The 27,975-nt window shown below is 44.9% G+C and overlaps 1 protein-coding gene across 1 annotated transcript; it reads right to left on the reverse strand.

Moving 5' to 3' along the window:
• Window positions 1-71: 71 nt before the first annotated feature.
• Window positions 72-27,639, reverse strand: ATP6V0A4 (ATPase H+ transporting V0 subunit a4). The gene is made up of 21 exons (XM_018080196.3): window positions 27,598-27,639; window positions 25,479-25,690; window positions 24,902-24,980; window positions 23,997-24,091; window positions 22,872-22,997; window positions 22,401-22,495; window positions 21,261-21,387; window positions 20,765-20,847; window positions 16,172-16,265; window positions 14,554-14,766; window positions 14,004-14,154; window positions 13,104-13,243; window positions 12,637-12,794; window positions 12,115-12,208; window positions 9,519-9,637; window positions 8,336-8,552; window positions 6,622-6,729; window positions 4,755-4,889; window positions 3,685-3,802; window positions 1,632-1,803; window positions 72-499 (listed from the first exon to the last, which is right to left on the reverse strand). The coding sequence occupies exons 2-21, from the start codon at window positions 25,593-25,595 to the stop codon at window positions 406-408; spliced, it is 2,535 nt and encodes an 844-aa protein (XP_017935685.2). The 5' UTR covers window positions 25,596-25,690; window positions 27,598-27,639; the 3' UTR covers window positions 72-405.
• Between the last annotated feature and the right edge of the window lie 336 nt (window positions 27,640-27,975).

Genomic DNA, 27,975 nt, shown 5'->3' on the forward strand with positions numbered 1-27,975 from the left:
CAAAACATATTTTCCTCTGAAAGAAATATACCACAAAGACAAGGCAGTAAATGGAGCAAAACATGTGTGAGTTGATTATTAATAACTGGTTTAATTCAAAAGCTACATCTCCTCTTTTCAACCAAGCAGTAGGCAGCTGACCTCATCAAATGCTGAGGACCAGGTACTTGGCAAAGACATCAGTGGAGACACTCAGCCAAGGGTCCAGCCAGCCCAGCTGATACAGTTCAGCTCTCAGCTGATACAGCAGTATATTGGAATGTAACTATTACATTTTCATCTGCAGCTGTTCTTCTTTCAAGGGCCACATCCCATTCTCTTTCATCCCATATACCCTACGCTGCGGGTGAGTGACCACAAGGAAACAGAGCCTGGTCTGAGGAGTGAAGCAGTGATGCACTGGCTTCACTCTTCTGCAGTGCCACTGATGATGTGCTTGAAGGAGAATGGAGAAAATTTGTACCCGGCTCCCACGTAGAATTTGTTCTGAAACTCCACCCTGGGGAGGAGCAGAGGAAGGCATCAGTGCTGCTCAAGGGCAGGATCTACTGGCAGCCAAGAGGCTTACACATGGCACCCATGAGAAGAGGGAGGCCACGATAGATAGTGGCCTCTGAGACAGGACATAGGCTCTTTCTGGAGACAGCAGTGAGACACAGGCAGCCCAGGGAGCAACCTGGCATGTATCAGCTTAGACTTTCCATCAGCCAGCCTGGAAATGCTTCTTGTGAGGCCAGTCAGCAGAACTTTGCCTGCCCAGTAACCTGCTTCCAGCCGCTCTGAGAGCTGGGATAACCACCTGCTGGTTTAACACTCTGGTAGGAGACAGACATCTCCCGTGCCCTGCACAATGACAAGCACCTGCACCCTGCACCCTGTTTTTCCTTGTCAGTGTTTGTGGTTTATGGTGGGACATTACATGATGGAAAAAAACCACAGCTTGGCTGCTCAGGCAGGAAGACGAGTTATGGTGGTGGTAAAGGGTGTTTTGCCACCTTGGTCTCGCTTACATACTAGCCTGACAGTGCATCTGCACTGCTGTCCTTGCCTGCACCGACATCCAGTTAAGGCAGATATGAGCTAACTTGAAACTGCTTTGCCACAAAGCCAAACCAGCTTGGAGCTCAACTTGAGCTGATGGCACAAGCGTTGACCCAGGTTTTCATCAGGTTTTGTGCCCCCAGCTGAACTCTTCCTGACCTAGGCAGTCCCAGCCCTATTGTCTGACAATAACCTTTGACAGTAATCTTGTTTGATGGTAACCTTGGGTGGGATACACAGCCAGTGGTGGGGCTGTAGAGCCTTTGAGCCTTGTCATGCAGGTTAAAGTGGCCTTGCTGGCTCTGCACATTTACCAGGACAGAACTGCAGGTTGCCATTGGCCTCACATGCTCACAGCCACCACAGGCACAGGAGGACAAGCAGGTTGCTCCCGGGAGCAGCTCAGAGCAGGGAGCTCTGACCTCCCTTTGGAGGAGTTTCCCTCGCTTCACTTGCCAAAAGCAACTGATGTTCTAACGCACAGGTACTAGTGCAGCGTGTCTTGTACTGGCTGACGGGGCCACCTGTGTTCACAGCCTGATCCCTTCCAAAGACTGCTCCAAAAACCTCCAGAAGACCACACCACCTACCAGTGCAGACGCAAGGCATGCAGGAAGGCAGAGAGCCCCTCCATGACCAGCAGGATGGCCACTGTCAGCACTGCAAATGCTGCAAAGATAATGAAGATGACAATGAGGCCTGTCCAGCCACTGCTGCTCAACCCGTTGTGCATCACCATGGTCCAAAGCACCTCTGACAGCTCTGTAGAAATAAATAAAGGGAAAACAGTGCTAAGCAACAGCTGTGGACAGACATGCAGTCTGCCAGCTCACCCATTTTTCCCAGTCAGATGAATTGGCCTAGGATAAAATGCACATGATAGTAACATATACATGACAGTGATCATATATGGCCACCTCGCCTTTCCATGATGACCAGGGAAGGAAAGTGGATGCAGCTTGTTTTCCATTGCTCCTTTTCACTGTGTTAGAGGCTGATGGTGCTGTTTTGGCTTAACTTTGCATCACAAGTCCATGGAAGCACACTACCAAGGCTTCTGTTAGCCTGTCATGATACACTCATCAGTTTAATTTACACTTCCTTAACATGGCAGGTAGGCAGTATGTGCAGCCTTCTAGGACTGCCTGCTACTAAATCCCAGTGAACATGATCGATTGACATAGTCAATACATGTGCAGATTAGGATACAAGCTGCACTGACTGAACCTAGCTAAGACTCACAGGAGACATGTAATTCCCACTTGTTCTCCAAACCACTTCTCCTAGGGTGTCATGGAGATTCTGTGGTGGGGAAAAAAAAACGAAGACAATTGGCTGGTCCCACCCAAGGCAGGATGTATTTGTGTTCAGGTTTCTTGCCATGCTCTTAAAGATTTTTTTTTTTGTGCACAGGTCTATATCAACATTCACAGCACTGGTATATCTGACATGTACTCTCAGCTCAATAACATATTCCTAACTTAACTACCCCAGTCACACAGGAGCACACAAGAGCAATTTTTCTCTTGTGATACAGGCAAAGCAAGGATTTAGCCCAGGTCTTCTACATCTGGATGCTCCAGCCACCAGTTCAGCATCCCAGGGATCCCTTCCAATTGCTGCTCTCAGGAAAAAAGAAATCTTGTTGATGTAATTTTGTAATGCTGCAAAGGAATATGGTGGTTCTCCAGGCAGAATACATAGGACTGCCCTTAGCTAAGCTTTTTAGTTGGTTTATTTTATTTTATTTAGATATCTGTCCTCCATGTAAAGCTAATGTGTATTAGCTTCCACTCAACTCCTACTAAGCTCATTTCTGTGTCAAGCAGCACAGCTCAGACCTGTCAACCCATGGCACGCCACACCACAAGCCCTCCCCTTTTTGTTTTCATTTTTTGTGTGCTCAATTCTTTAGGGCAGGTGCAACTCCTAGCCAGAGGCAGTACAGCAATATTAATAAAAAACATTTCAGAAAAATTAGAGATGTTGAAAACCTGAAGTTCCAGCCTGAGGCAGTTTCTAGTTTTTGAGCATTTGTTTTTATCATAAATCAAGGCAAAAGACATTGAAATGCTGTACATTTTTCATGGAATGTAAGGTTCCACTGAATGTCGCTGGGAAAAATCCCACTGAAAATGACAAATTCCAGAAGCTCTTGAACCAGATCTTTTGTTTCTAGTTTGCTGAACAAAATCAAAATAACTGTTTCAAGTAATTTTGACATTTGTCTGCATACCCTGAGGCTACAGCAAGTGCTTCTTGGAAAAGAAGCTATGACTCCATACTGCCTTTACCTCCATGGACTGGACTACCCATTTGGACTGCATCACCCACTGTGCCACACACCATGAGGACTGTTCCAGAGGGGTGGCTACAGAGCAGCGTGGGAAAGGGGTCCCAGCCAGTAAATGCAGTCAGGAGCTGACTCACACATAGCTGCCAGGGATCACCACTGAAAACTGAGATGGCCACTGTGAAATGCTTGGATTGACCTAACCTGAAGCAAAATATCCTGAGACACAAATGGCCACAAGGAGAACTTGGATTTTATGAAGAAATCTGCAGGAATACTCAAACACCAGCAGAGGCAGTGATCAGCACGGAGTTGCTGGTCAGGAAACTAACAGGTGGACAATCACTCACGTGCATGGGCCAAGCTCAGCGCCCAGAGCCGCAGGTAGGATGCTGTGTTGGAGATGCAGCCAAGGCAGTATTCAATGGTGTGGATAGCTTGGTGGACAAATATGTCTCCAAAATTGAACTGAAACAACATAAAACCAAACACATTTTATTAGTTCCTAGTTCAGGACTTCCTGGCTAACAGAGCAACACTCCACGAAAGGCTCTTCATACTCCTTCCTTTTCCTTGCTGTGTCCCAAGCAATGCAAAGATATTTCCCAGGTAAAGGGACTGCTCTGAAAAGTGTCCATTCTGTATGATCTTCCCATACATTCTCCCTGGAGAAATACAATTCCAGTGAAAACCAAATGCTCGGGAAACAGCTCATATTCCACTCTTACAATTTCAAATATTTAAATGTCAATCCAATTGCTAACAATGGGATTTCTGATAGAGACATAAGTCCTTAGGTAAAATAGTGGCTTTCAGACTATCTGCCTATGGGCATACACATTTTGTGAGATATCACTGAATTATTGTGTCTTATAATAATGAATAAACAAATCTGTGAAGATTCTCTGTGACTGGGAACAGCCAGCAATATCCACACTCAATATTGTTGATACTCCCAACTGCCACAAACACTTCTGTTACTTTTTCCTGGGCTGTTGCCTACTGCAGAAGCCAGACAGTATCTGCCAAAGGAAGACTTTTCTCCTTAGTCAACAGTTCTGGCTTCCAACTTTTAAATTCTCCTTTGCAAAATAAAGGGAGGAAAACTCACTGACTCTTGGGAAAGGGTTCACCTTCTCTGGGTGCAATGTGGAAATGAAACAACCACCCCTGAGGAAACAAAACCTTGAGGTTTGTAAGAATACCTGCCACCACCAGGTAAAACTGAAGGAAAAATTTAGGGGAATTATTTCAGTGAAAATTCAAACCTCTTTCTGTTTGGAAACACAAAGTGCTACAACAGTGTGTGTTGACATCTTGTTAAAAAGAAGGGCTGACAACTCTGAAAAAGTCTTCTGCTTGACTTTGTGTCTTCTACTATTGTGTCTGTCTCAATAATTTCCTGCCCAAATTTTCTTACCTCTTCATCATCACCCTCATGTCCTTCATGGCCACCACTGTGGTCTCCCTGGGAAGCTTTCTTGGAGTGATTGGTCTCTTGGACATCTACCTCATTTTCACCTCCAGGGTTTCCTGAGATGGCTTGAGAACGGATCTTTCAGAAACAAAATGTAATAAATCCTTTGTCATGCTACAGGCTGATACCAAAATGAAGTCCATGGCACAGAACTCCCTCAATAACCTCATGATGGGTAACAAATGAAGGATTATATCATCAACACGAAGACAATTCAAAAATAGTCAGTCATCCTGGACTACAGAAACTGAATATTTCCATGGAATGGCTAACAATACCTAAATATTTTCCATCCTAGAGCATTTTCCAGTGCTTTCAACTATTTCACTATTGACAAAAATGGCAACCCATCTTCTCCCTGTAATTATTCTTTACGGAGATTTTCTAGAGGCCTGAATAACCTGATCTGAGTCTCACTCCAGAAACAACAGCACAACAAGAAAACAGCCCTACATCATGTAACAGTCCTCTTATACAGCATAACCAAATATGGACCTCATGGCTTCGCTCAGGTTCTGTCACTCTTTATAGCTTCCAGGAGGTTTCATGGGAAGGGTCTCATGACAACATATTGTTTCATATTGCAGCAGTAATCACTGTCACACCCACTTTATCTTTGCTTTACCTGAATGTCAGCGTAGAAAACAGATTTTGTTGCAAACATATAAATCTGGGGGAATGTAAGATGTGATCAGACAGCTAACATATGAAAATCAGGAATGGAAATATGGGCACACAATAGGAGGTAGGGAAAACCTGTCAGATGTTGCTAGCATAAAAGTAGGAGATGGAGTCAGCCGTGTCAAGCTTCCATCCAAATCCCAGAAGAATGACAAAATAAGAAATTACAGCGCAGAGGCAGGGCTGCAAAGGTCTCCCAGGGACCTGGCTTTCAGTTATAGGTCAGAAGTGACTGTGTTGGAAAAGGTCAAGCAGCACAGCCAGCATCTCTTTCTTCAAATGGAAACATCTGTGCCCTATAAAAGGCACTCCAGGCACTAACTCTAACTACAAAGAGAAGTAAATCTTGACAGACAAGTAAAGTCCTATTAGTGTAATAAAGGAGAGAACTAATGAACAACTGAGAAACTGCAGCTGCCACAGTTATGTGCTGCAGAGCTGGGCAAACCACAGAGCCCATGGGAAGGAGGGCTCTTAGTGTGAAGGCAATCAGTTAGGGAAGAAAGCACTGCTAGAAAGCGGGCAACAGCTTTTAAATCAAGCTTCTTCTTTAAGCAGTGTTTTCTCTCCAATACCAGGACTATCAGAAATGCTCCATTTCTACAGAGCAGCTAATTGGTGGTTAGTGGTGATTGTGGACTAACAACTGAGGTCTTTGCCCTGTCTTGGCTTTACCAGAACTTCAGTCTTTCTAAACTTTCTATGACTTTGGATATGACATGTGAAAGAGCTTGATGTCAGCTTAACAAATAGGGCATGGCCTTGCAACCAAAGCTCCTGCTTCCAGGGATATGTTTCCTTCTCTGGAGATATTTAAAAGCTGACTGGACACAATCCTGAGTAACAAGCTCTAGGGGACCCTGTTTGAGCAGGGAGGATGGACTAGATGATCTCCAGTGATGCCTTCCAAACTTAACCATTCTGTGATTCTAGTTTAGATGGCTCAAACATGTCCATACACATGCCCTTGGTGTATGTGGCATAAAGCACACTTTGAACTCATCAGCGAGAGTCTGAGATCAGAGAAGAGCACTTCTTAATTAGATCACTGCAAACGAGTTTTGGGGTCTATCTCCTCATCCTTGCCTCCGCTGTACTGAATCCCCCTTGACTGATCCACATCCCTTACCATGCGCTGTGCTTTCTGGTGGTTGGCTCGGAGGATGAAAGGTTTAATTAGGAGCATCCAGGGAACAGCAATCAGAGCAAATATGACCAAGAAACTCTGCACTTCTTTCTAAAAGACAAAACAACAACAAGAACAAAAAGTTACTTTACTTCCTTTAGCCAACTATATTTATGGTTAGAAACCTGATTCCGTAAAATGGTATTTTTTTTTAATACAACAGATATACTCCCTGCTTGGTTGTGTATCTTCTGCTTGTAAGGACATGAAAATAAATGTATACTGCTTAAGGCTCCAGAAAGCACTTCCAGATAGAGATGGTTGGAGATTTGGAGGTGAAAGGCTTTCATGCTGGAAAGGGCTCATTTACCAAAACCCAATGTTACTGACTTGAACCTGGCTGTCCAGTGTCCCAAGGGAATGTTCTAACTGTTGTGGGAGCCAGTCAGTCTGCCTTGCTTTGATCAGTGTGGCAATGCTGCAGTAAGAGCCAAGTCATTTAAGTCTTGCCCTGGATTTGCTCTAGATTTGCAATTCCAGAAGGGAATTGAATTCCCATAGTTTAGGCTTGGTACCACATTGTCCCCACAACATAAGGTGTTCCTTCAGTGCAGTATGGCACCCCTATTGCTGTCCTAACATAACTACTTGTACTTCAGGAAAAAAAATGACAACAAAACAAAGAAAACCCTTAACTACAACTTCTGCATTTTCTTAAAGCTGGCTCAGATCTCAAATCACCTCATGATTTGTCTCATACAATATTGCATTCAGACTACCCAGGTGGATGGCACAGACTGTTATTGGTGAGGCAAGGAGATAGGAATCTGAGAAAAAAAAATTGCCATCTTGGGAAGGCTTTGGGTTGTTACAAAGCGAAATGTTACCCAAAGACTTTTTGAAGGCTGGGAAAACTGTGTTTTCCCAAACTCCCTCTGAAGCCTTAACACAGTTACTTGGAACTAATTGGGACTCTCTACTAACTGACTCCCCAGCAGCCCTAAAACTGAGCTCACGTTGAAGTGCCAGAGTGTGCAACTGTATAGAAGTAGGTGCACACATGTGGCTGGATGCTGCATTTGTTTGCATATTCTTCATTGATGTTGCTGATATAAAATCAATCAAGGAAAAAAAAAAAATCCATGTTTTGACCAAATAAATAGAGATGAATTTAAAGGAAGTTTTATCTTAGAGGAGATTTTTTTGATGGTACTTTTGCCTTTTTTTTTTTTAAGTGAACTCCCCAAAGGAGGTATTTCTGACAAGAAGCTGCCATAAAATCCTCAAGGTGCTTCTATTTTTTTACATGAAGTTGTGAAATATTTGACTTTTTCAAAGAAGAAATAAGAAATTATGAAGGGAGGGAGATGTCTCTAGCGTCGTGACCAGACTTCAGGACAGCACATCTGCAACACCTACCTTTGCATCCATAATCACCCTTCTTTCCTTTTTTCACCAAAAGTATCTTCAATTGCACCATTGTTCTTGTAAGGATAACATTAAGAATGAGGTTCTCTCTGCATCACTGATTGATAGCTTCTCTGTCCTATCTGTCTACAAGGCCAACACAAATACCAGAGGAATAAACTTCACTTCTGTGACAGGCACTTGTGATTGAGCTTCGGAGCCCGTTCCCCATATACTTATGCCCACACTCCACAACACCCACTGCAAATACAAAACCAGCTACAGTGGAATCAAGCTGCTTGATTCATACCTGATGCAGATACAGTGGAGCGTTTGAAGTGTCACTATAATTGAACAGAAACATGTTGATGAAGTGGATGAGGATGCTTGGTGCACTCTGGGATGAGTGGACATCAAAATGACACCATTTGAAAATAATCATGAAGACCAGGTAGCCAAAAAGAGAGATAATAAAAATCATCTCTGGAATGAACTGAAGGATAATGTTTATATATTTCCTGAAGTAGCTGGAAAAAATCAGGAAAGATAACTACAATTAATACACTAGGTATTAATACAAGTTTGCACCCAAGTATGGCAGTACTGTACACTACTTAGCCTTTGGAAAACAACCTAATGAATATACAACTGTCACTAGCCAAGAAAGAAGTCTGTAATTACAGGTTATATCAATGAAAGCTATTGTTTAAATACAAGATCTTTGTTGTACTGATTACCTTCAGATTTTTATACTTGACCTACCTGTATCTCAGCACCTCAAAACACTACTACACTGAAATAGAAGCCAATTTTCAAAAAATGGCTAGTTTACAAGGTTAGCATTATATTCTGAGGAAGGTCAGAACCAGGTGTAGTATCAGCTATGTAGGGGCAGTCCTCTCTGTCATCTGCAAACACTTCTGTCCTTGAAGGTCACCACCTCATTTCAGCTTTAGAGAGTCTCTCAAGACAATAGTGTCAGCCCCTCCACTCTACCACCATGTCCTATTTTTTGTTGCAAAATATAGAGGCAGAGATGTAGACACACAGACCCACAGACCCTGACTAAAGGCCCACTAAGCCAGTTGAAACTCACACACACACATACTCGGCAAGATTTCAGTGTACTTTGGTTTAGACCAAGAGAGCTTGTCTTTCAAGAGAAAAACTGTCCATAGTGGGAGGTGCTATGTATTTTTAATTTAGTGTATTTCAGTATTTTTGCTATATATTTTTAATTTAAAGTACTTCAGTATTTCTGCAGAATCAAGAATATAAGAAAGTTAAAAAGAGAGTTTATCCAAGAAAATACCTGCAATGTAATGGCTGTCCTTCGGACTTAGCACCATATACCAACCACAGTGTGAGTCAGTCAGGGTACGGGGCAGTTCAAGTCATCAGTCAAAGATATGAGGCTTTCTTTGAATGAATGACACTAGTTTAGCGATGAGGGCCTGTGTGCTGCAGCAACAGGCTTGGTGAAACAAACTTACATGTGGTTGAAGAGACTGAGTATCACCCCAAAAATCATGTGCACAATCCCTATGACAACCGACATCTTCATTTTGTAAGAGTTCAGGAAAGTCAGCTTGTTTGATGCAACATTCCAGATCTTCGGGGAAAGGAGCAGAGAAAGAGAGAGAAGAACAAGATTTTCAGGTGTTTGATTAGTAACAGACTTGTGGAAGTTGTTGCTTTGACACTATCAATTTACTACTCTCAGTTATAGTAAGAAGATAACAAGCAATGGAATTCTAATTGTTCCTTATAATACTTTTCACTCTGCTAAGCTTCTCATCTAAAAAGTATAAGTATTAGCCTTGTTTAATAGAGGAAACAACAGGAATGTAATATGATTCTGTGACTTTGCTTCAGCCCTCCAGAAACCGATGCAAAGGCTGGTAGCAGAACTTTTTCTGTGTCATTCCTTGCCTTTAGGCTGAGTCATCTTCTTGAGCAAAGATGGAAAGGCATGAGAAAATCCCTCCTGGTGCTATGGAAATTTGTTCCACCTTCACCAGAGAAGTACTGAGAACAGAGCATTTTCGAACGTTTTGTTTGGAAAAAAAAAAAGCTCTTCCCAGCTCTTTGGCCGTGGAGATCAGCATATCACCTGCCTCTCTGCAGTAACTTTTCAGTTATGTTAGGACAGTAACCATATGTCTCTTCTCAGTCTTGTCTTTTTCATGCTACAAAGCTTCAGGGTTGCTTCTTCTTTCCTCTAAAACTTCCTAGAATCCCTAGTCTTCTGTTCTCAGAGACAGTAAGTAGATACCACTTTCCAGACCCTAAGTATAGTACCTGAACAGAAAGGAGGAAGACAGGATTATTTGGAAGGTGAAACATTAGCTTATGCGCCTCTGTCCAACATGCTTTGCCCCCATTATAGCTACAGAAGACTGCCTAGCTTCTGCATCTCAGGGTGGCTTTTTTTCCAGGATACACCTCAGGATACACCAGGATTTGCAAAATGCAAAGAACCATCTGTCCTTCTGGGTAAATAACATGGATAATTTCAACAGAGAAGGTCACGTGGGGGCTGATGCTTCCAGTCTACCCCTTCCCTGCCAGAATTTGTTTAGCCATTCCTCCCTCCCAGCCAGGGGTCCCAGTCTCTTGAGTTGGCAGAAGCCAAGTTGGAAGTGGTAGTCCAGGTAAACCTAAATCAGGGATGTGTCAGAGCAACATACAGAAAACTCAGCTGCTTCTGACATGGCTTCCTGAACTGGACTGCCTACATCCTGGGCAGAGCTTTAGAGCTGAATTTATTAAAAACTTACTACAAGGTCAATGTCTCTGAGAAGCAGGGGAAGCCAGTGTTTCTTTGTGTGACCAACTGAAATGAGAGCGCATTCAGTAGGGAACAGAGGTTAATTGGTTAATGTGAAGTTTGAAAGAGGAAAGCATGATGTTAACAACTACATTTCAACACATGATCAAGACAGAATGGTGAGAAAAATGCAAGTAGGACACAGAGAAAATGTGGATAAGTTAACTAATACTGGCCTTTACTTTACACTTCATAAAATAAATAGACTGCATTAAAATTGGGACTTTGCCTTCAAACTGGTGAGGTATCTCTGGAAGGGGTTAAATACCCAAGTAAGGAAACTGAGTCCATCAGATTGCTGATGGAGCAGAGACTGTAGCACAAGACCACCCTCCAGCAAAATCGAAGAGCCTTCCTTCTTACCATTTTGCTGCTGCCTGTGCAAAACCGTCAGCAATATACATCCTTAATATATATCCTTAATTGCTAAAGAAAAGCATCAGAAGGACTGATAAATGGGAAGAGGGTAGTGGTTAATGAAGTTGTATTGAATAGTGTAGGATCTGAGCATGATGTAAATGGTATGGAATAAGGGGTGGAATGTGCTGGGTTTGTCTGGGGTAGAGTTAATTTTCTTCACTGTGACTAGTATGGGGCTGTGTTTTGGATTTCTGCTGAACACAAGCTGGATAATATAGATGTTTTTGTTATTGTTGAGCAGTGCTTACACAGAGCCAAGGCCTTTTCTGCTCTTTTTACTGCTATGCTGGCATGGAAGTTAGGGGTGCTTGGGAGGCTGAGCCACAGCCAGGACAGGTCACCCAAACTGACCAAAGAGATATTCCATACCATGTGACATCAGGCTCAGTATATAAAGCTGAGGGGAAGAAGGAGAAGGGGGGGGACATTTGGAGTGATGACATTTGTCTTTCCAAGTAATCGTTACGCGTGATGGGGCGCTGCTTTCCTGGGGATGGCGAATCACGTGCCTTCCCGTGGGAAGCAGTAAATTCATTCCTTGTTTTGCTTTGCATGGCTTTTGCTTTCCCTGGGAAACTGTCTTTATCTCAACCCACGAGTTTCCAGGCTTTTACCCTTCTGATTCTCTCCCCAGTCTCACCGGTGGGGCAGGGGGCGAGAGGCTGTGTGGGGCTTGGCTGCTGCCTGGGGTTAAACCATGACAGCTCTGTAAAGAACAGGCAAAGATCAAGAATTGAAAAGCACAGCTTCAGGAGAGAGTGCAGGGAGCTACTGATGTACGTGATATGTAGAAACAGGACTGAAATACAAATTATCTTAGAGCAATTTAATTTAATTACCGGATCTATTCCAAATGGATATGGATTTCCAGAGTATACTCCTGGGACTGCTGGATCCAACTGCAGCACCGTATTGTCTAGAAGCACGTCCTTACTACAAGAGAAAAGGGAAATGACCTTTGCAGCTTAATCTCTCCATCTAAGCCTATGGTATATTTATGTGAGGTGTGCTGAGGACTACCACATGATATCCGTATCCAGCTCCAACCTCTCTATGACCTGTTATCCTGCACTTGTGTGCACGTGTGTGTGTAAATGGGCCTCACACAATGACAGTCTCCATGCATCAGTCCTGGACACCTGCAGATTTTTATGCCTGAACAAATAGGCATGTTCCCAAGGACTCTACATTTCCATTTCAATAGCAAGTTTATCTGTGTGTGTCAGACAAAACCTCTGATTCATTCATGACTGCATCCACAGCAGGGAGTTCTTCCCTTCCCCACACAAGCAGTCTTTCTTTCCAAGCCTATGTGCTCCATTTGCTGTGGTTTCACTTCTTTCCTACATTTAGCCACTTACTTCCAAGTGTTATTTTTAAACATGGGGATGATATGCCAGGAAGAACCAAAGAAGTTGAATGATTTGGAGAAGCAGTCGTTATAGATGAATCCAGTGTACATGGAGAATATGCCCATGAGCAGGATCAGGTAGCGCCCGCTGAAAAAGGTATTCCAGATCTGCAGGGGGAGAAGGCAGTGACAGTGACCAAAGTACCCGCAGGTCCACCAGGTGGTGGCCCTCGCCCAACAGGAGACATGATTGTACTAATCTATGTACATACAATTATTCATAGGAGACTTTGAGTCCCTTAGGCTCATCTAGGTCTATGTGTCTCAGTAGTCATAATTATTTGCCAAATTTCTACCTCATGAGTATCTTCAAAGAATCTCCTCTCAGCCTTTGGGAGGCTGGATGTCCCCTTTATCAAATGGGGCTGATGAGCCTTTTTCTATGCTTAAAGGGTGCATCAGCTCCCTGGTACTCACCTCATTAGTGCTCTTCTGGGCCAGAAGGCTCTTCTCATTAATGACCATCCAGAGTGCAAAGCCCAGCATGACAGCACCATGGCCACAATCCCCAAACATCACCGCAAACAAGAAGGGGAAAGTAATGATAGTGTATGGAGCTGCAGGAAGCAAAGGATGAAAAGCTCAGCTGCTTCCAAAAAAAAAAAAAAAAGGCCTCAGCAGAGAAGCTGTCTACCCCATCAGGCCATTCCTTACAGCTGCTGCCCTTAAAGGCCTCCCTGATCCCTCCCCTACTCACCAGGCAGTCAGATCTAGTGCAGAACTAGCTTTACCATCAGAAACATTGTCCAGTTGTATGACCTGTATCTTCCTTGCAGTTTTCTTGTCTCACCATAATAAGCACCACGTGTAGAGAACTGCATTCAGTTTTGCAATGCCATAAGGTACTTCAAGTTCACTATCATGTTTCTCAATCTGTTCAGCCTCAACAATCTGAGTTAATCTGACCCTTTTCCATGGGGCCCAATTTCTAGGCATCTCTTAATTTGCAGCGGTCTCTCTGAGATTCTCTACCAATGGTTTCACTCTTTTGTCAGGTCCTTTTGGCCTTTTTTGCCTCAACACAATGAGCTCAACTTACATTTGTCTTATGAGCTTCATTCTTTCCCTCAGAGCTGCTACCTCACCATTTTTTCCCCATCTCATATTTGTATAGTTCATTATTCCTATCACAAGAATGGGAAGAAGACCTACAGCCAAATTCTTTGCTTGAGAAAATACATGCCTATGCACCAAAGAGTTCCAATATGGTTCAGATTTCTTAGTCAGCAAAGAGTACACATTTTAGGATGGTGACAGAACTCAAAGGCTTAACTTTGGCTCATGCAAGCCAGGTGCAGGTAGTTGAATGTTTCTCACCTGGGTTCATCTCCCTGTAGTTGCCCACACCATACGCATCCACAATGTTCTGAAATCCAGCTGTGAACTTGTTGGTCCTGTTGAAGGTGGGTGGTGCCATCCTGGTGTGTATGGCAGTAAGGATGGGGGCAATGGTAGAGCCACTGCGCTCCTGCAAACCCAGTGACAAGGGCAGACACAGTCAGAGTGGCTAGGAGAGAAAAATCAGTCCCACAACACCACAATCTGCGTCCAAATATGCACAGGCAGCAACAAGAAATCTGGGCTCAGGAGTTTTATATCTCAACCCTTTCTCTAATATCCACATTTTTCTATTTTCTGTGTTGTTGATTTGTTCAGGGAAAGACGTCAGTACTGCTGGTTCATGGACCAGCTAAGATTCAATGCTGACCTTAAACTCCCTGAGTCCAAGCAATCATACAACAACCTCAACTTAAAACAGAGAAGGTAGCCCAGCATTATGGTAACAGACAAGTCTGAACATATACTCAACATATAAACAATGCAGTTTGCATGAGAGCTTCAAGGACCCAAAATGTTAGTCTCTTACCATTCCTTGATGGAGAGCTCTTTTTATCCGGTCAGCATCAGCCACTGGGAACCAGATCTCTGCAATGACACACTGCTGGGTGACATCGATGTTACAGCAATTCAGGATGTGGTAGATAGCCTTGATTTTCTTCACTTTGATCCCCCAGGACCACAAGTTGGCTGCTGCCTCATACAGCAGTCGCTGGCGGTGAGACTCAGTTTGTGTCATCACCTGTAAGCATAGCATAGGCAGCACTCGAGACAGGGAAGCATGGGGGGCATGATCAATTCAGTAGTTAATTAGAGAAGGCAGGTGGAAGAGGGTTGCAGAAAGGGAATGATTTGTATGAATGAGTGGGGTCTACTGTAGGGCAGTGTGTGCAGGTCTGGACACGGGAGCACTCGACACCGGGTGCACAATGCTGCTCACTAAGGACTCTCCCTGGATGGTCCCAAGTCACTATGAGCATAGAGGAGGTCACTGGGAGTTACTGAGCTGTGGAATTGGTTCCTTACCCAGTTGCTTATAGACTTGCCACATCTCACTACACACTTCCAACCTGACATCTCCCGTAGGCAGCTCTGTGCCATGAACTTCGGGTGTATCACACCCACAAGCTAGAGCCACAATGGCCCTGGAACCTCCATGCCTCATGTGGCCACCACAGCGCTGCTGCATAAGTGAACGAAGGAGATAATGTGTTAGGAAGATAATCTGTGTGGTCTGCAGGTGCTAAAGAAGTCTGGCTGCCCATGATGCTCAGGAGTGACAGCAGTCCAGTTTGGAAGCGGACTTGTGTGCAGGCTTGGCAGTCACAGGCATTCACAGAGTGGGTGACAGCAGGATGCCAACTGCCAGATGGACCACCTCAGGCAAACAGGGTGCCCGTTCCTTCCTGCCTCGGGACCCACTGACTGTCATGTGTCACAATACACAAGCAGGAGTCTCTCCAAAAGGTGCGAAGTCCTGATACAGTGTACAAATATATAAGCTCCTGAGCACCCATAGCAACTGAACTTGTAGCTTTCAGCCCCATAGTAAATGTTGGAGACTTGTACTTCTATAACAGCAGTTTTGGGTTTCCATTGCTAGTGTGATAAGCACCCCAAGATTTTGTCAGTAAAGAAAACTTAATGTAAATATAAAAGAAATCCTTAGAGTCCCCTCTAAGCCTTGTACTACAGTTATGACTGAACAACTTTGCAAGCTGCTGAGGGCAAACCATGCTCTAAAAGCTAGACTAATCTTGAATAATGTGCAATTTGGTTACAATACCTGTAAGCCTGCTGATGATCTTATATTTCACTCTTTAGCCCCATATCATAAGGTCTAAATCTCTGGCTTTTGCATAGAGAACAGCAGCAAATAGTTTTTAAGCCACTCATGGGGTGCTTTCCCCCAGCAGCTCCTGGAGGTTGTAAATGGGTAGAGCAGAGCACAAGCACTGGCCTTTGCAACTGGCGGGGGCACCACTCCACGGCTGGTGGTTTCATTCCCAGCCCCTGGCCAGCTCCGCACAGCCAGCTCCCAAAACAAGCCTGGGGTCTGGCCATGGCCAAAGGGTTTCAGACAGGACAAGTATCTGGGCAGGTCCCACTTGCAGGGTTCAATCCTCAGTGAAGCCACTGCCACTTACTGTGTTTAAATCCTCAATCCTTGTGTTGACTCCATCAAGCATTTCTCGGCGCTCGGTGGCAGACTCTGGACAGGGATAGACTGTGGCACGAAATCTAGCCTCAGTAAAAGAGAAGTGAGAAACACCATTTATTTGACTGAATTTTCTTCCTCTGTACTCTTCTCAGCTCAAAGGCAGGGAAACTGGACTTCATTCCTGACCAAGTAGTATACTCTTCTTACATACTATGCAGATGTGTCTGGTCTCACAGAGAAGTCCAAAAGGGTACACTTATCACTTCATGAGAACAAAAATCCCTTCACCTGTTCTAGCTGAAAAAAACCTTCCTGTCTCAGGTGACACACAGTAGCTGACTTCATACAGTGGTCAGTACTAACATGTAGGCACCTCCCTTTATGCCCACAAGCTGCTTCAACTGCAAAGAGTCCCAACAAAAGCCCACCCTGGCAAAGGCAGCCCTGCTAACACGGTAGCCAACAGATGTCCCTCTTGCACTGAGGCTGGAAAAATACCATGTCCCTGTCTCTGCACTACCCTCTCGAAGGCACTGGGAGAAGGCACCAGCTGAGCTACTGCCGCACTGCAAGCAAGCGCCCTTTGTGCCGGCAGGCTGCGTAAGTAATTAACCCTCGTAAAACAAACAAGCGAGGAAACAAGCATAAACAAACAAAATACTATTTCCAAGATAAAACTGAAGGAGGACGGCTGGCTCTTGGCTTCCGGCTCACCTGTTTGGCTAGACAGCTTGGGAACAAGGAAAGGATGCGGGTAAAGGTTTTTAAACCCCTGAGAGTGGCATCTGTCAGCTTAGATATGCCAGGCTAGTATAAATGCTTTTATAAGCTTCCCCCCAAGGTTCTGTTTGGGACATTCAATGGGTTTGTTTAGTGTGGTATAACAAGGACTAATGTGGGATTCTAATATGTGAGTGAAAGTCTTACTTCCATGCAGGTGTTGTACACCGCTTCATCTATGGTATGCAACATGACCTTCCCTAGTACAGCTGCAAGTCACCCTGGTGTAGAGGTGCTTGCACCAGTACAGCACACTGCAGTGTCGTACAGCCACTGCATGATCCTGGTACAGCCAATTTCAAATTGGTTGCATGTCTCTCTGAAAAGTGTACAGCTACCTCTCCTGCCTGCAAAACAAGTCCCAGAGGACAATTCCTGCACCACAGCAAGCACACTGAGCTCCCCCTAGGACCTTGTAGATCACAAGGTGCACTGCTGCAAGACTCTGCACCTGCAAGCCTGAATTGAGCTGAGCTGCTGCAGTAACTAAAACAGCAGAGATCCCTCTTTTTTTTTCCTACTCGGTTTGTTCAGTGATGGCTAGTGCTTGTGCCACTCCTGCTACTTTAATATTGCCCAACAGATCTGCAGGAAGAGATCCCTCCTCTTTACAGAGTGGGGATCTTCTGCCCACCTAAGGCAACGTGTTTCCACCATCCTGTCATGGAGGTACACTGAGTCAGGGTTGCTGAAGGGCTGCCTTTCTGCACGTGAGCTGAATTAAAAGGCGGTGTAATAGGGTCATAGGGGTCTATCCCTGCTTAAGAGACAAAAATGTTCAGGCTCTGTGTACAAATAAGCATCATATTCTGGCTTTGTCTGAGCACAGGATACTTCACCACCTGCTCTCCAAAATCAGTTCCAGCACACACACAAGTGAGGACAGTTGCAAATTGAACAAAACATGCTGCAGTTTCCTAGAGATCAGCCCAGAGCTGTGTGTAATGACAGCACGTGCTCTTCAGCTAAACTTCCCTTTCCAGAATTGAATTTCTCCTCACTCAACACCTGATATTCCTTTCCAAAGGTTATTCACCCCACCTAATTATTTCCATCTTCTTATTCTTCCTAGCTCTTAGTTCATCTTTAATAAGGATTTTTAATCAAACTTGAAAGCTTATTCCTCCATGCTGTACAGTTCCCCCGTTCCCAATAACGTTATTGCAGCAGTGCTGCTTTGATCTTTTAACAGCCACTTTGCATACTGAGTATCAGCTTTGCCCTAATGGCACACACATCTCTGAAAGCTCCAGGAGAATTCAGCAGGGAATCCTTACATCGATAAACCCAGTTTAGTATTCACATTAGCACTGAGGCAGCCGCAAGAAAAGGAGGAAAAGAAAAATTCTTATATTTTCCTCCTCCCTGTTCCCTCTACATCTTTCACTAATAAATTTGTGCACGGACTTAATACTCATGAAATTGGCAGACTAATGTTACCAATTAGAGTCAAGCAGGGACTACAAGCGTAACCTGAGGCACACAGCTCTGCAAACAAATCTTAGCCTGCCTTGCAGGAGACTGGCTAAGACCAGTCCCATGATTTTTGCAGGGTATTTACTTGTCATGAATGATGACTTAGTGCTAAGCAGAAATGTCCTGCTGGGGCTGGAATGACACTGCCATTTGAATTAGGTATAGTTAACTCTGCCTTAAAAGATGGCCAAGATCACAATGTCTTGGCCTGGGTACCAGGGGCAGCTGATGGCCCACAGAGCACAAAAGGATTAATGTATTTAGAAACCTGCCACTCAGCAACACATCTTTATGTGTGTGCATATTAGCAAGCAAAAAACTTGAAAGGAAGAAGGAACATAAAGGATGATTTCAAGTGTAGCCTACTTAGCTGGCAACAAACAAAACCCAGTGCAGTAGGACTGCAAAGGGCATCCTGTCAATTTGTCTTTGGTAGGTATGTTTTCCTTCAGTTAGAAGAGCCCAAGAGAAACCAGCCTAAGTTCCTTTCTATGAGCCTACTACCACATCCACACTAGTTCCCAAAAAATGATCGTGTCATGATCCCCCTGCAGGGATCTGCTCACATTTCCAGCACTGCCTGGCCCCTTGCTCCCCCCTGCACTCCACTGCAGAAGGTTGTGCCTACGGTCTGGATGATTTTGGAGTCAATCAATAATGAAAATGCTGACAGGCACTGCATTGCTTGTTCTTTTACTCTCATCCCAGAAAAACAGTCTTGGGGTTTTGGCTGCAGGGAATTTAAAATGCTGCAGGGGAAAAAATAATAATCCAAAATGAAGCACCTGCAGCACTCTGTGGGGTTGTTCAGCTGGGAGAAGATAAGGCTCTGGGGAGACCTTATAACAGCCTTCCAGCACATAGGAGGCCCACAGGAAAGCTGCAGAGGGACTTTTTACAAGGGCATGTAATGACAGGACAAGGGGGAGTGGCTTTAATCTGAAATAGGGTAGGTTTAGGCTGGATATTAGGAAGAAATTTTTTACTATGATGTTGGTGAGGCACTGGAACATGTTGCCCAGAGAAGTTTTGGATGCCCCATCCCTGGAAGTGTTCAAGGCCAGGCTGGATGAGGCTTTGAGCAACATGGTCTACTGGAAGGTGTCCCTGCCCATTTGAGGGGAGTTGGAACTAGATGATCTTTAAGGTCCCTTTCAATCCAAACCATTCTATGATTCTATGATATGCAGGAAATTGTAATCCAGAAGGAGAATGAGACTCACTGAAAGCTCAAAGACCACTGGCAGGAGCAGACTGATCCTGCACAGTGGCTATGGCAGAACTCCCTCCATATCTGAGGTTCAGGATCAGAAATCAGTGACTGAGAGCTGGGAGTCTTCCCTCAGCTGTCTGTGATTGCTTTATAGACAGATGCCCACCTCAGGAGGGCTGAATTCTCACAGGACGAGAGATTGCCCTCCACTGCCTGTAGAAGGTATCTTGGAGGGCCCCATTTCTAATGCAGGAATTGCTAATAGTCCCCAGGGTTCTGTCACTTCACAGGACTGCAGTCAGTTATCCCAGCTGGATGAAAGATCTACCTGTTTTTATTCTGATTAAAGGCAGGATGTAAGGAGAGACCTGCCCTGAGTGCAGATGTCAGAGAAGAACAATTGCTCACCCCCTCCCTGTGACTTTCTACAGCCTGCAGGCTGTCCCTTCTTGGCCAAGGGGCCATACCTGAAATGGGTTTGGTGACAGCAGAGAGATCCTCTCCTCAAATCTGATTTATACTGCAACAAAGCCCATCGGTCATCAGTATTATGAAAGAGTAACAAAATATTCAACCTGAATTATCTTTTCAAGATGCTTAACAGGGTGGAAACAAGTCAAGTTGCATGAAGCTTTCATTTCTCTCCAGGGCTCCTTCTCTGATTACACAGATATTGCTCAAAGGCCTTGGGAAAGGGTTGAATAAACTACAGCATCATCTTTTTATGAAGAAATGCAGGAAGGTTTGAGAGCAAGTTGGGGATTACCATGTTTCCAGTCCCCAAGTTAGGGCCCCTGATTTTCAGGAAAAGGGTGCTGAGTATTCCTTAGACAACAGTCCCCTTTTAGGTGTTCCAAATTAAAAACCTAGCAACTGAAGCTCCCAAGAGCTGTAAGTCATTTTGTAAAATTTAGGATCTTGATTTCCAAGTGCCAAGGTGATGGATATCTTTCATGATTAGGGGCAGAAGAGCTGAGAAGGAGAAGGGAGGTTCTGGTGTCAGAGCTGACAGATGGAGATCTAATCTCTAGTTCCAAATTCAGCCAGCCTGGGCTGCCAGGTAAAGACCTCCATGGGAGTCATAGTGGCTTGCCCCCCAGCCTGCCTTACCCGTCACAAATCTTCTTGATTTTTTGTTTAAGTTGCTCTCCTTGATAAAAGATGATGAACACATTCTTCTTCACCTCTTCTCTCTGCAACAAATTAAAGCAGAATTTAATGCACCCGGAGTCCTGCGCAGAAAAGTTGATGGGATTTTTTTGGCAGCCTCTCCACTGGGTTGTTCTTTTCCCCCCAACCCCAGGTGAGGACAGCCACAGTCCATCTCCACAGTGGTCCCCATAATACAGCCACCCTACTAGGCCCCACATACATCTTAACCAGGCAGGAAAAAGAAACCACCTCGATAGCAGCAAAAGGGGAAAACAATGTCAAAGAAACTTCTCCCATCCTCAGACTTTCCCACTTTTCTTCTACAGGCTGCCTTCAGACACCCAGCTCCGGTGAGGCAGCTGGTGTTGCAGCATGGCCAGGGCATGAGTTTGGTTTCTGCAGGTCACAGCCACGGACGCAGGGCAGAGTAAAGCAAAACCAGGTTGGTACCTACTGTCACAGGGTCCTCCATGGGGGTGTCCATTTCAGTGTACCTCAGGTAGATATTTCCCCTGCAGGCTCTCCACAGTAAACGCTCAAAGGGTATCATCCTTTCCCTCCTTATTACCCCTGCCGTGAATCTGAGCAGAGTTACAAGATAAATAAATTACAAGCCCATCCTAGGCCTTTTAGGACCTTGGTAATGCACACAATTTTAGTCTCGTGTTTTCTAGCCTGGGTTCTGCTGCTGCTGCAGGTACTTTTAGGAAAACTTCCTTCCTCAAGCCTGGCTTTTATGTCATCTTACTGATTTTATCCTATTGTTCTTTCCTTAAAAAAAGACTTTCCTAGATCAACAGTTGAAGGAGAAGAGACAGCTCTGGCCAGAAATGGAGGAATGGGTAGATGCTCAAAGTCACATGAACAGAGAGTGCCTGAATGACAGAGGCAGGAGAGAAATTTTGAAGTGGTGCTTTGTCTTTATTCTCTCCTGTTTTCCTTTCCTGGAAAGCATTAGACTGCACCTCTGAAGTGCAGCATGACACGTTGGTATACACCCACCAAGGCCAACACCCTGCAGACATAATCTCTGCTTATAATGGAGTTGAACAGGATTTCAGAACTAACAGCATAAGCAGCTAAAAACACCAGCCTGGAAGAACAGCAGTGAGTTTCACCACACCTGTCTGATGTGCAAGGGAAAGCTGTTTGAGTCTATGCTGTCCACCAAACTGCCATCAGCAATATACACAGTGGTGTTTCAACTCCCCTAACTCTTACTCTTAGAGCAACTTCCTATCACTGGCAAAGCCCAGTGCAATTCCATGGCTTTTTGCTGTGGTTAGACACCCATGCCTGGAGTATCCAGATGTTTGAGCCCAAAAGTCACAGGTGAGATGCTGTAAGACAACAATTTTCAGTCAATACCTACTAAGGGGTCACTGGAATTGGTCCATTTGTCCCACTGACCCATAACCTGACCAAAGTTTCAATGATAATTTCTGAGGGCACACTTTTGACTTCATGAAACAGCTATGCTGAAGAGGCTGGTGAGCAACCTCTGCTAAGAAGCTGAAGGAAACTGTGCCAATGTCACAGCAATGCAGCACAGGTGGGAAGTCTGGCCAAGCTGTGGCCCATCACCAATACACACCCCAGCTTGGCAGCAGCAGCAGCAGGAGTGCTTCTCAGCTCCAGCAGTCCAGATGTGTCCTCACTGAAGAAATCATCCGGCAGATTGGTTTCTGCCTGGAAAACATTAGTTTTAAAAAGCACTGTTCAGCATTGCCAGTTTGAAAACTATATTCACATTTTTCTCCTGACATTTTTTCCCCTAAAGGTATCTTTCCACAGAGGTTTAGACCAAAGGAAAAACAATAAAAGTAAATTATATCTTAGCAACTGGAAAGCATAAATGCCATTTTCAAAGAGATCTGGGAGCCAAGTTCTTAAGCCCCATTGACTTACAGAACAATGCAGGCTCCAAAGTGACTGAGGTGCTTTTGCAAACGTATCTTACTGGCTTTTGACTGAAAATTAACAACAGCGACATACATCAAATGAAAGTGTCAGTACTTTTAAGAACCTTCCACATCTCTGCTAGAAGAACAAAGAGGTCTCTCACCTCAAAGAAGTCCTGGGTTTTCTTCAGCAGATGTTTGAGCTCTGTCAGTTCAAGAAAGTTCTGCTTCAGTGTTTGCTGGTTCTGGTTGGCTTCCAGAAGCTCGGCTTCAAGTTTCTCCAGCACTGCCTGTTTAGGGTCCAAGCACATCCAGAAAAACTCTGAGGCAGACCAATGGCCCTTTATCAAGCTGATACCAAATAGCAAACTAGATATTTTTTTCCAGGGGAGAGTGCAGAAATATTCAATGAGCACTTTGATAAATCCTTTTTGCAGGAAGATATTCACCAAGGCTAATGCATCAGGTTTCCATTGCCAACATTCCCTACTGGGTGTGTTGTCCTCTTCTGACATTAGAGTTCTGATGCATCTGACCCAAGCACAGGCAGGTAAGTGGGTGTGTTGGGTAAGTACCTCAGCCTGTCTCAGTGTCTCTGTGGTTCCTCACAGGACATCTCAGACCCCAGGCTGGCTGGATGTCAGTCTACAGGCCAAAAGTTAGGTAAGGATGTGGGCCCAAGAACACACTAGGAAACCAGCTTGCTTGTGAAGCTGAAGCCGAAGCCCTTGGTAAGCATGATTTTTCTTCCTAGTCACCCACTTGTGCAGCATTTTTAAACTACCCTCTCAGTAAACTTAAATTCCAGCTGGGCTATAATAAAGCATCCCTTGCACATCAAAAAGTAAGGCACAGATATTTGTGTCAGGCCCCAGCATTACTATATCACAACCATGCTCCCACCAGGACAGACAATCCTGGGTTTTTTATTCAGTGAAGCTGGTTCTAACATCAGCTCTCCTGGTAAAATACCCAAACCATTCTTATTCTCTCCTACAGGATGATGGGGGCATTCTATGAGAGTGATACATTTCCATTAATATGTGGGACCTGAGGGGTGTTTCACAGGGGATGGTGAAAAGAGTGGGGTCCTTTAGGAACATGCCTGTAGGACCAGCCTTAACCTAACAGCTGAGAGAGCAGCTCAGGGAGCACCTCCTCAGGCAGGGAAAGCTGTGCCAGCCTCAGATACCAGATCCTTTCTTGCAAGGCAGGGCTCTATTGAGCACATCATACAGACATCCCAGTGCACTGCCTCTTCTCTCCTTGGTGCATTACAAATTCTGTACCTCCATATCAATCATCTCCCGAGGCAGGGGGGTCTCTGGGTACTTTTCTCGCTTGACTATCTCAACATCGTTGTCCATCTCATTTTCCAGAAAACCTACAAGGAAAGGACACATAAATCTCAATACAGAGCCATCTTTGCTTCATCATCGTGGTCATCAGCTCGTTGCTTAGCCAGGACTGAGGTGCCCCACGGAGGTGTGACAAGATGCAATGATATACAAGGGCCATCATCGCAGTCCATATACAGACATCAAGAAATTACACCCAGCAACTCCTTTCACAGTGAAGAGGCTGTTTCTTCTGAAGTCGTGGTGGCCACTCCCACCTGGACAGCCCTCAGCCCCGCCACAAGTAGCATGGCCCCCTTTATTTGGGGCAGTGAGTAAGGCACACAGAAAGCTCAGGTTTCTCTCCCTTGCTCCTACAATGGCAAGTGCAGTCACCGTGGCTACAGTGGGCACCAGCGTTGCGGTGGGGAGAGTGTAGAGCTCTCAGGACACATGTCCACAGGACAACAGGCATCATGAGCTCTGCTGCTGGGGTTTTAAGGACTTATCCCTTGGGCCACAAGAAGTGTGTGTGCCAACAGCTGGTGCACTGGTGTAAGAGTGAGGTTATTTGGATTAGCCTCCTGCCCAGCTCCAGATTTATCTTGTGATTTTATAAAAGCTAATTAACCTCCTTTCAGTTCAATTAACCATTTTCAAAACAGGGGCAATAATTTATTGCCCATATGGGGTGAAGTGGTAATTAGCTGACGCATGGAAAACATTTCCAGGGGCTCAGATGAAAACATCACCGTTTTGCCACTAATTCTGCTCCCCAGTGTGAGAGCACTTAAAGAAATAAATCCCACACCACCAGTTGGCAGGAAGCCGACTGCATTTGACAAGCATTTACTTACGCAGGATCCTCTCCAAGGATTCGCACCTTCTCACTTCATTCACAAACTTTCTCTGGAAGCTGTTGACATTCACATTCAGCTAAAAACAGGAGGGAAAACAAGCCTGGGGCTGAAGGCTGCACACTGCTGTGCTCATTTTTAACATCAGCAAAGCATGAATGCCTTTGGTGCAGATGGCAAACACCGCTGCATCTGAGAGGTTCCTAGTGGCAGGGTGACACCAGGGGCTTCCTTATGGCCAGGGACATGGTGGCCTTACACTAGGTTCATTGCCCCACAACCTTGCTGTGACAGCAGGAGTCACAGAGGGACTCCCATCAAGAGAACTCCTGTTTTCTGGTGATGGAAGGAATTGTTCTACATTTGTGTGGAGGGCATGCAGAGCACTGGATGGGGGGAGACTCAGGGATGGGGAGGTTCTCGGCATCATAGTTGTTTTTCAGATCAGCCTTGGGGAAGTCCTGCTTTCACCATGGACTTTTTGGCCGTCCTCCAGATGCACCTTTCCCAAGCGCTTTGACGGAAGGACAAGCACACCACAGGGCACATCTCAGCATGACAGCCAGGCACTACTCACATCTCTGAACTGGACCAGACCCAGCTCCCCAAGCTCAGCCACGCAGCAGTAGGCAGCCTCCACCTGAAGGAAGAGCTGCATCAGGCTCATCTCCTCACTCCGGAAGACCGAGGCCATTTTGCCTGCTCTCCTCTGACTTGGATGTCTGTGGGAGTCTTTGTGGCAGCAGCACAGTGTTCCTTGCCTGGGGAGGTGCCAGAAGGTGCCAGGCACTGCAGGAACATTGGAAATCACTGAGTCAAAGTGCTAGGAGATAACCCAGTGCTGCCCATCATGTCCTCCTAAAGGGTTTCTTCACCTCCTAAGAGCCTCCTTGAACCCACATGAGGCTTCATCCCACCAGAGCAGTGATAGGTGCTAAGGTATGTGTGTACCACGGGGAAAGAGGGGAGTCACCAGTCTCCTGTGACAGATGATGAGAAAATACCCTCCCCTGTCCTCTGCTGGACCTAAGACCCTTCAGACCACTGCACTCAAGTGCTTTAATTGCGTTTTGGATGGTGAGCTTGTAAAGGACTGAATTTCTCTCTGTCTTAAACACAGAGACAAAAAAAAAAAAATCATTAATTTCATCTTGCAATTAGACAAGTGAAAGAGGCCTGACTGGTTTTTATCACTTTCACTGGTAGTGTGAATGCAAGATCACAAACACCTCTGGAGCATGTTATATGGGCATGAGAAGAGCAGACTATTGTGTTTAAATTAAAACAACCTTTGAGATTTCAAAATAATTTTCTCCCCATAAAGGACTGTTTTCAAAATGAGATACATGAAATAACATGTATTAACAAAAGTTCCTCTCATCTCTATGCTTCTTATTATTTACTTAGAGTAACCTGAACATACAAACTGCCTTTGGTTGTTCTCACACAAAATTAACTGATTAGGATGCACAAACACGGTAATTATCCTTTCTCAGAGAAAAACATGCAAGTAGATACACTTCTTGCATGCATTTAATTTTGTAGCGAGCTTACATTTTATAAATAGCTAAACAAAATCCCTTTACAACCTCACTTCTATTTGTTGACAGAGATGGCAACTGAATTGTCTTTAATGCCTTCTCTCTTCATAAACCTTGTCTTTCAGCATTTTTTAAAAACTGTGGATTCTATGAATTTTCTTTATAATATATGACAGATTTATCTTAAATACGAAAGAAACATTTTGCAAGATATTAAAGGCTTTTTTAACAGCAGCACCATAGTCACAAATCTGCATTTACTCAATTGTCCTGTGAGTTTTCCTTGTCTTACTTTCTGTACCCATTCACTCAAAGATTTAAGATGCTGAAAATACAATATATGACAACTAGTAGCTTGTTAAAAGAAAACACCATGTGCCAACTCCAATAAGTTGAGTGAGGATATAAATTTTAAATTGTTTGGACATTTTTCAGCAAACTGTATTTTTCACAGGGAAAAGAGACAAGAGCTACAATAGCCTCCCACTACTCATGCAGTTAAGTAAATCTCATTTTCAAAAAGTTTAAAAGATCATCAAAATATCTTAATTTCTCAAGACTGAAAAGTGTGAAGAAACAATAATTTAAAGCAGTTTGTATTTCTAAACCTGCGGTTAGCTTGCATAGAAAAATGTTACACCTTTAGAATTAAAAGAACAAAACTCAAATGAGTTCTTTAGAAATATCTTTGTTAAAATGCTTCCAACCATCAAACCCCGGGGTTCTATTTTTCCTTGGTAATCAGCCAGTGAAAACCCCAAAAGCTCACTTTCATCTTGATTTGGAAGGGGGGGAGAAGGGGAGAAAAAGAAAAAGAGAAACCTCTTTCCAGCCTGGAAACCCTTCCCAGCCCCGCTCCAAGGAAGGCAGAGTGTTCACCCCTTATCCACTCCTACAAATGCAGGAGGCTCGCCCAAAAGGACTTGCTGCCTGCCGTGCCTCTACCAACACCACCTCCCCCCGCTAGCCCCCCCGGCCCCCCAAGTTTTCGCTTCGGCAGAAGAACAGTTAATTGAGGAATCACTCACACTTCCCCCGGTCGCTGTTTCCCAGCAGTACCGCACTGCATTAAAACGCATTAAAACGCACCGGGTTTCGGGCAGGGTAGATCCCAGTGCCGTAAGCTGCTTTGGAGAAGGTGTCTCTGGGATTTACCTTTCAGCCACCACGCTCCTTTCTGTCAGCCCCTCTGCCCCGGGCAGGGGGGAGCTGTCCCCTGGGTTTGCCGGGTGTCCGTCAGGCGATGACAGTGGGGCTGTGCTCTGGCATCGCCGCGGGCACCGCGCCGGGCGAGGAGGGCGGCGAGCGGAGCGCCCTGGCCACCTGTCCCGTCTCGCACAGGGCACGGCAAACCTCTTCTTTTAAGGTCAAAACTGGTCTGGACCAGAGAAGGGAAACCCTTTCTATCCCTAAACAACCCTCGGGTGGACTAGACCCAGCGCTGTCTGGCTCGGTCACAACCTCTGTGTCAAGTCTGTGACAAGTGCGAGGCGTTTTGTGGCTTGTTGAGACCAATAACAAATGGGGCAATGC

Source organism: Manacus vitellinus, unplaced genomic scaffold (genome assembly GCF_001715985.3).
Source record: "Manacus vitellinus isolate BGI_N305 unplaced genomic scaffold, ASM171598v3 scaffold_5_pilon, whole genome shotgun sequence".
NCBI lineage: Eukaryota > Metazoa > Chordata > Aves > Passeriformes > Pipridae > Manacus > Manacus vitellinus.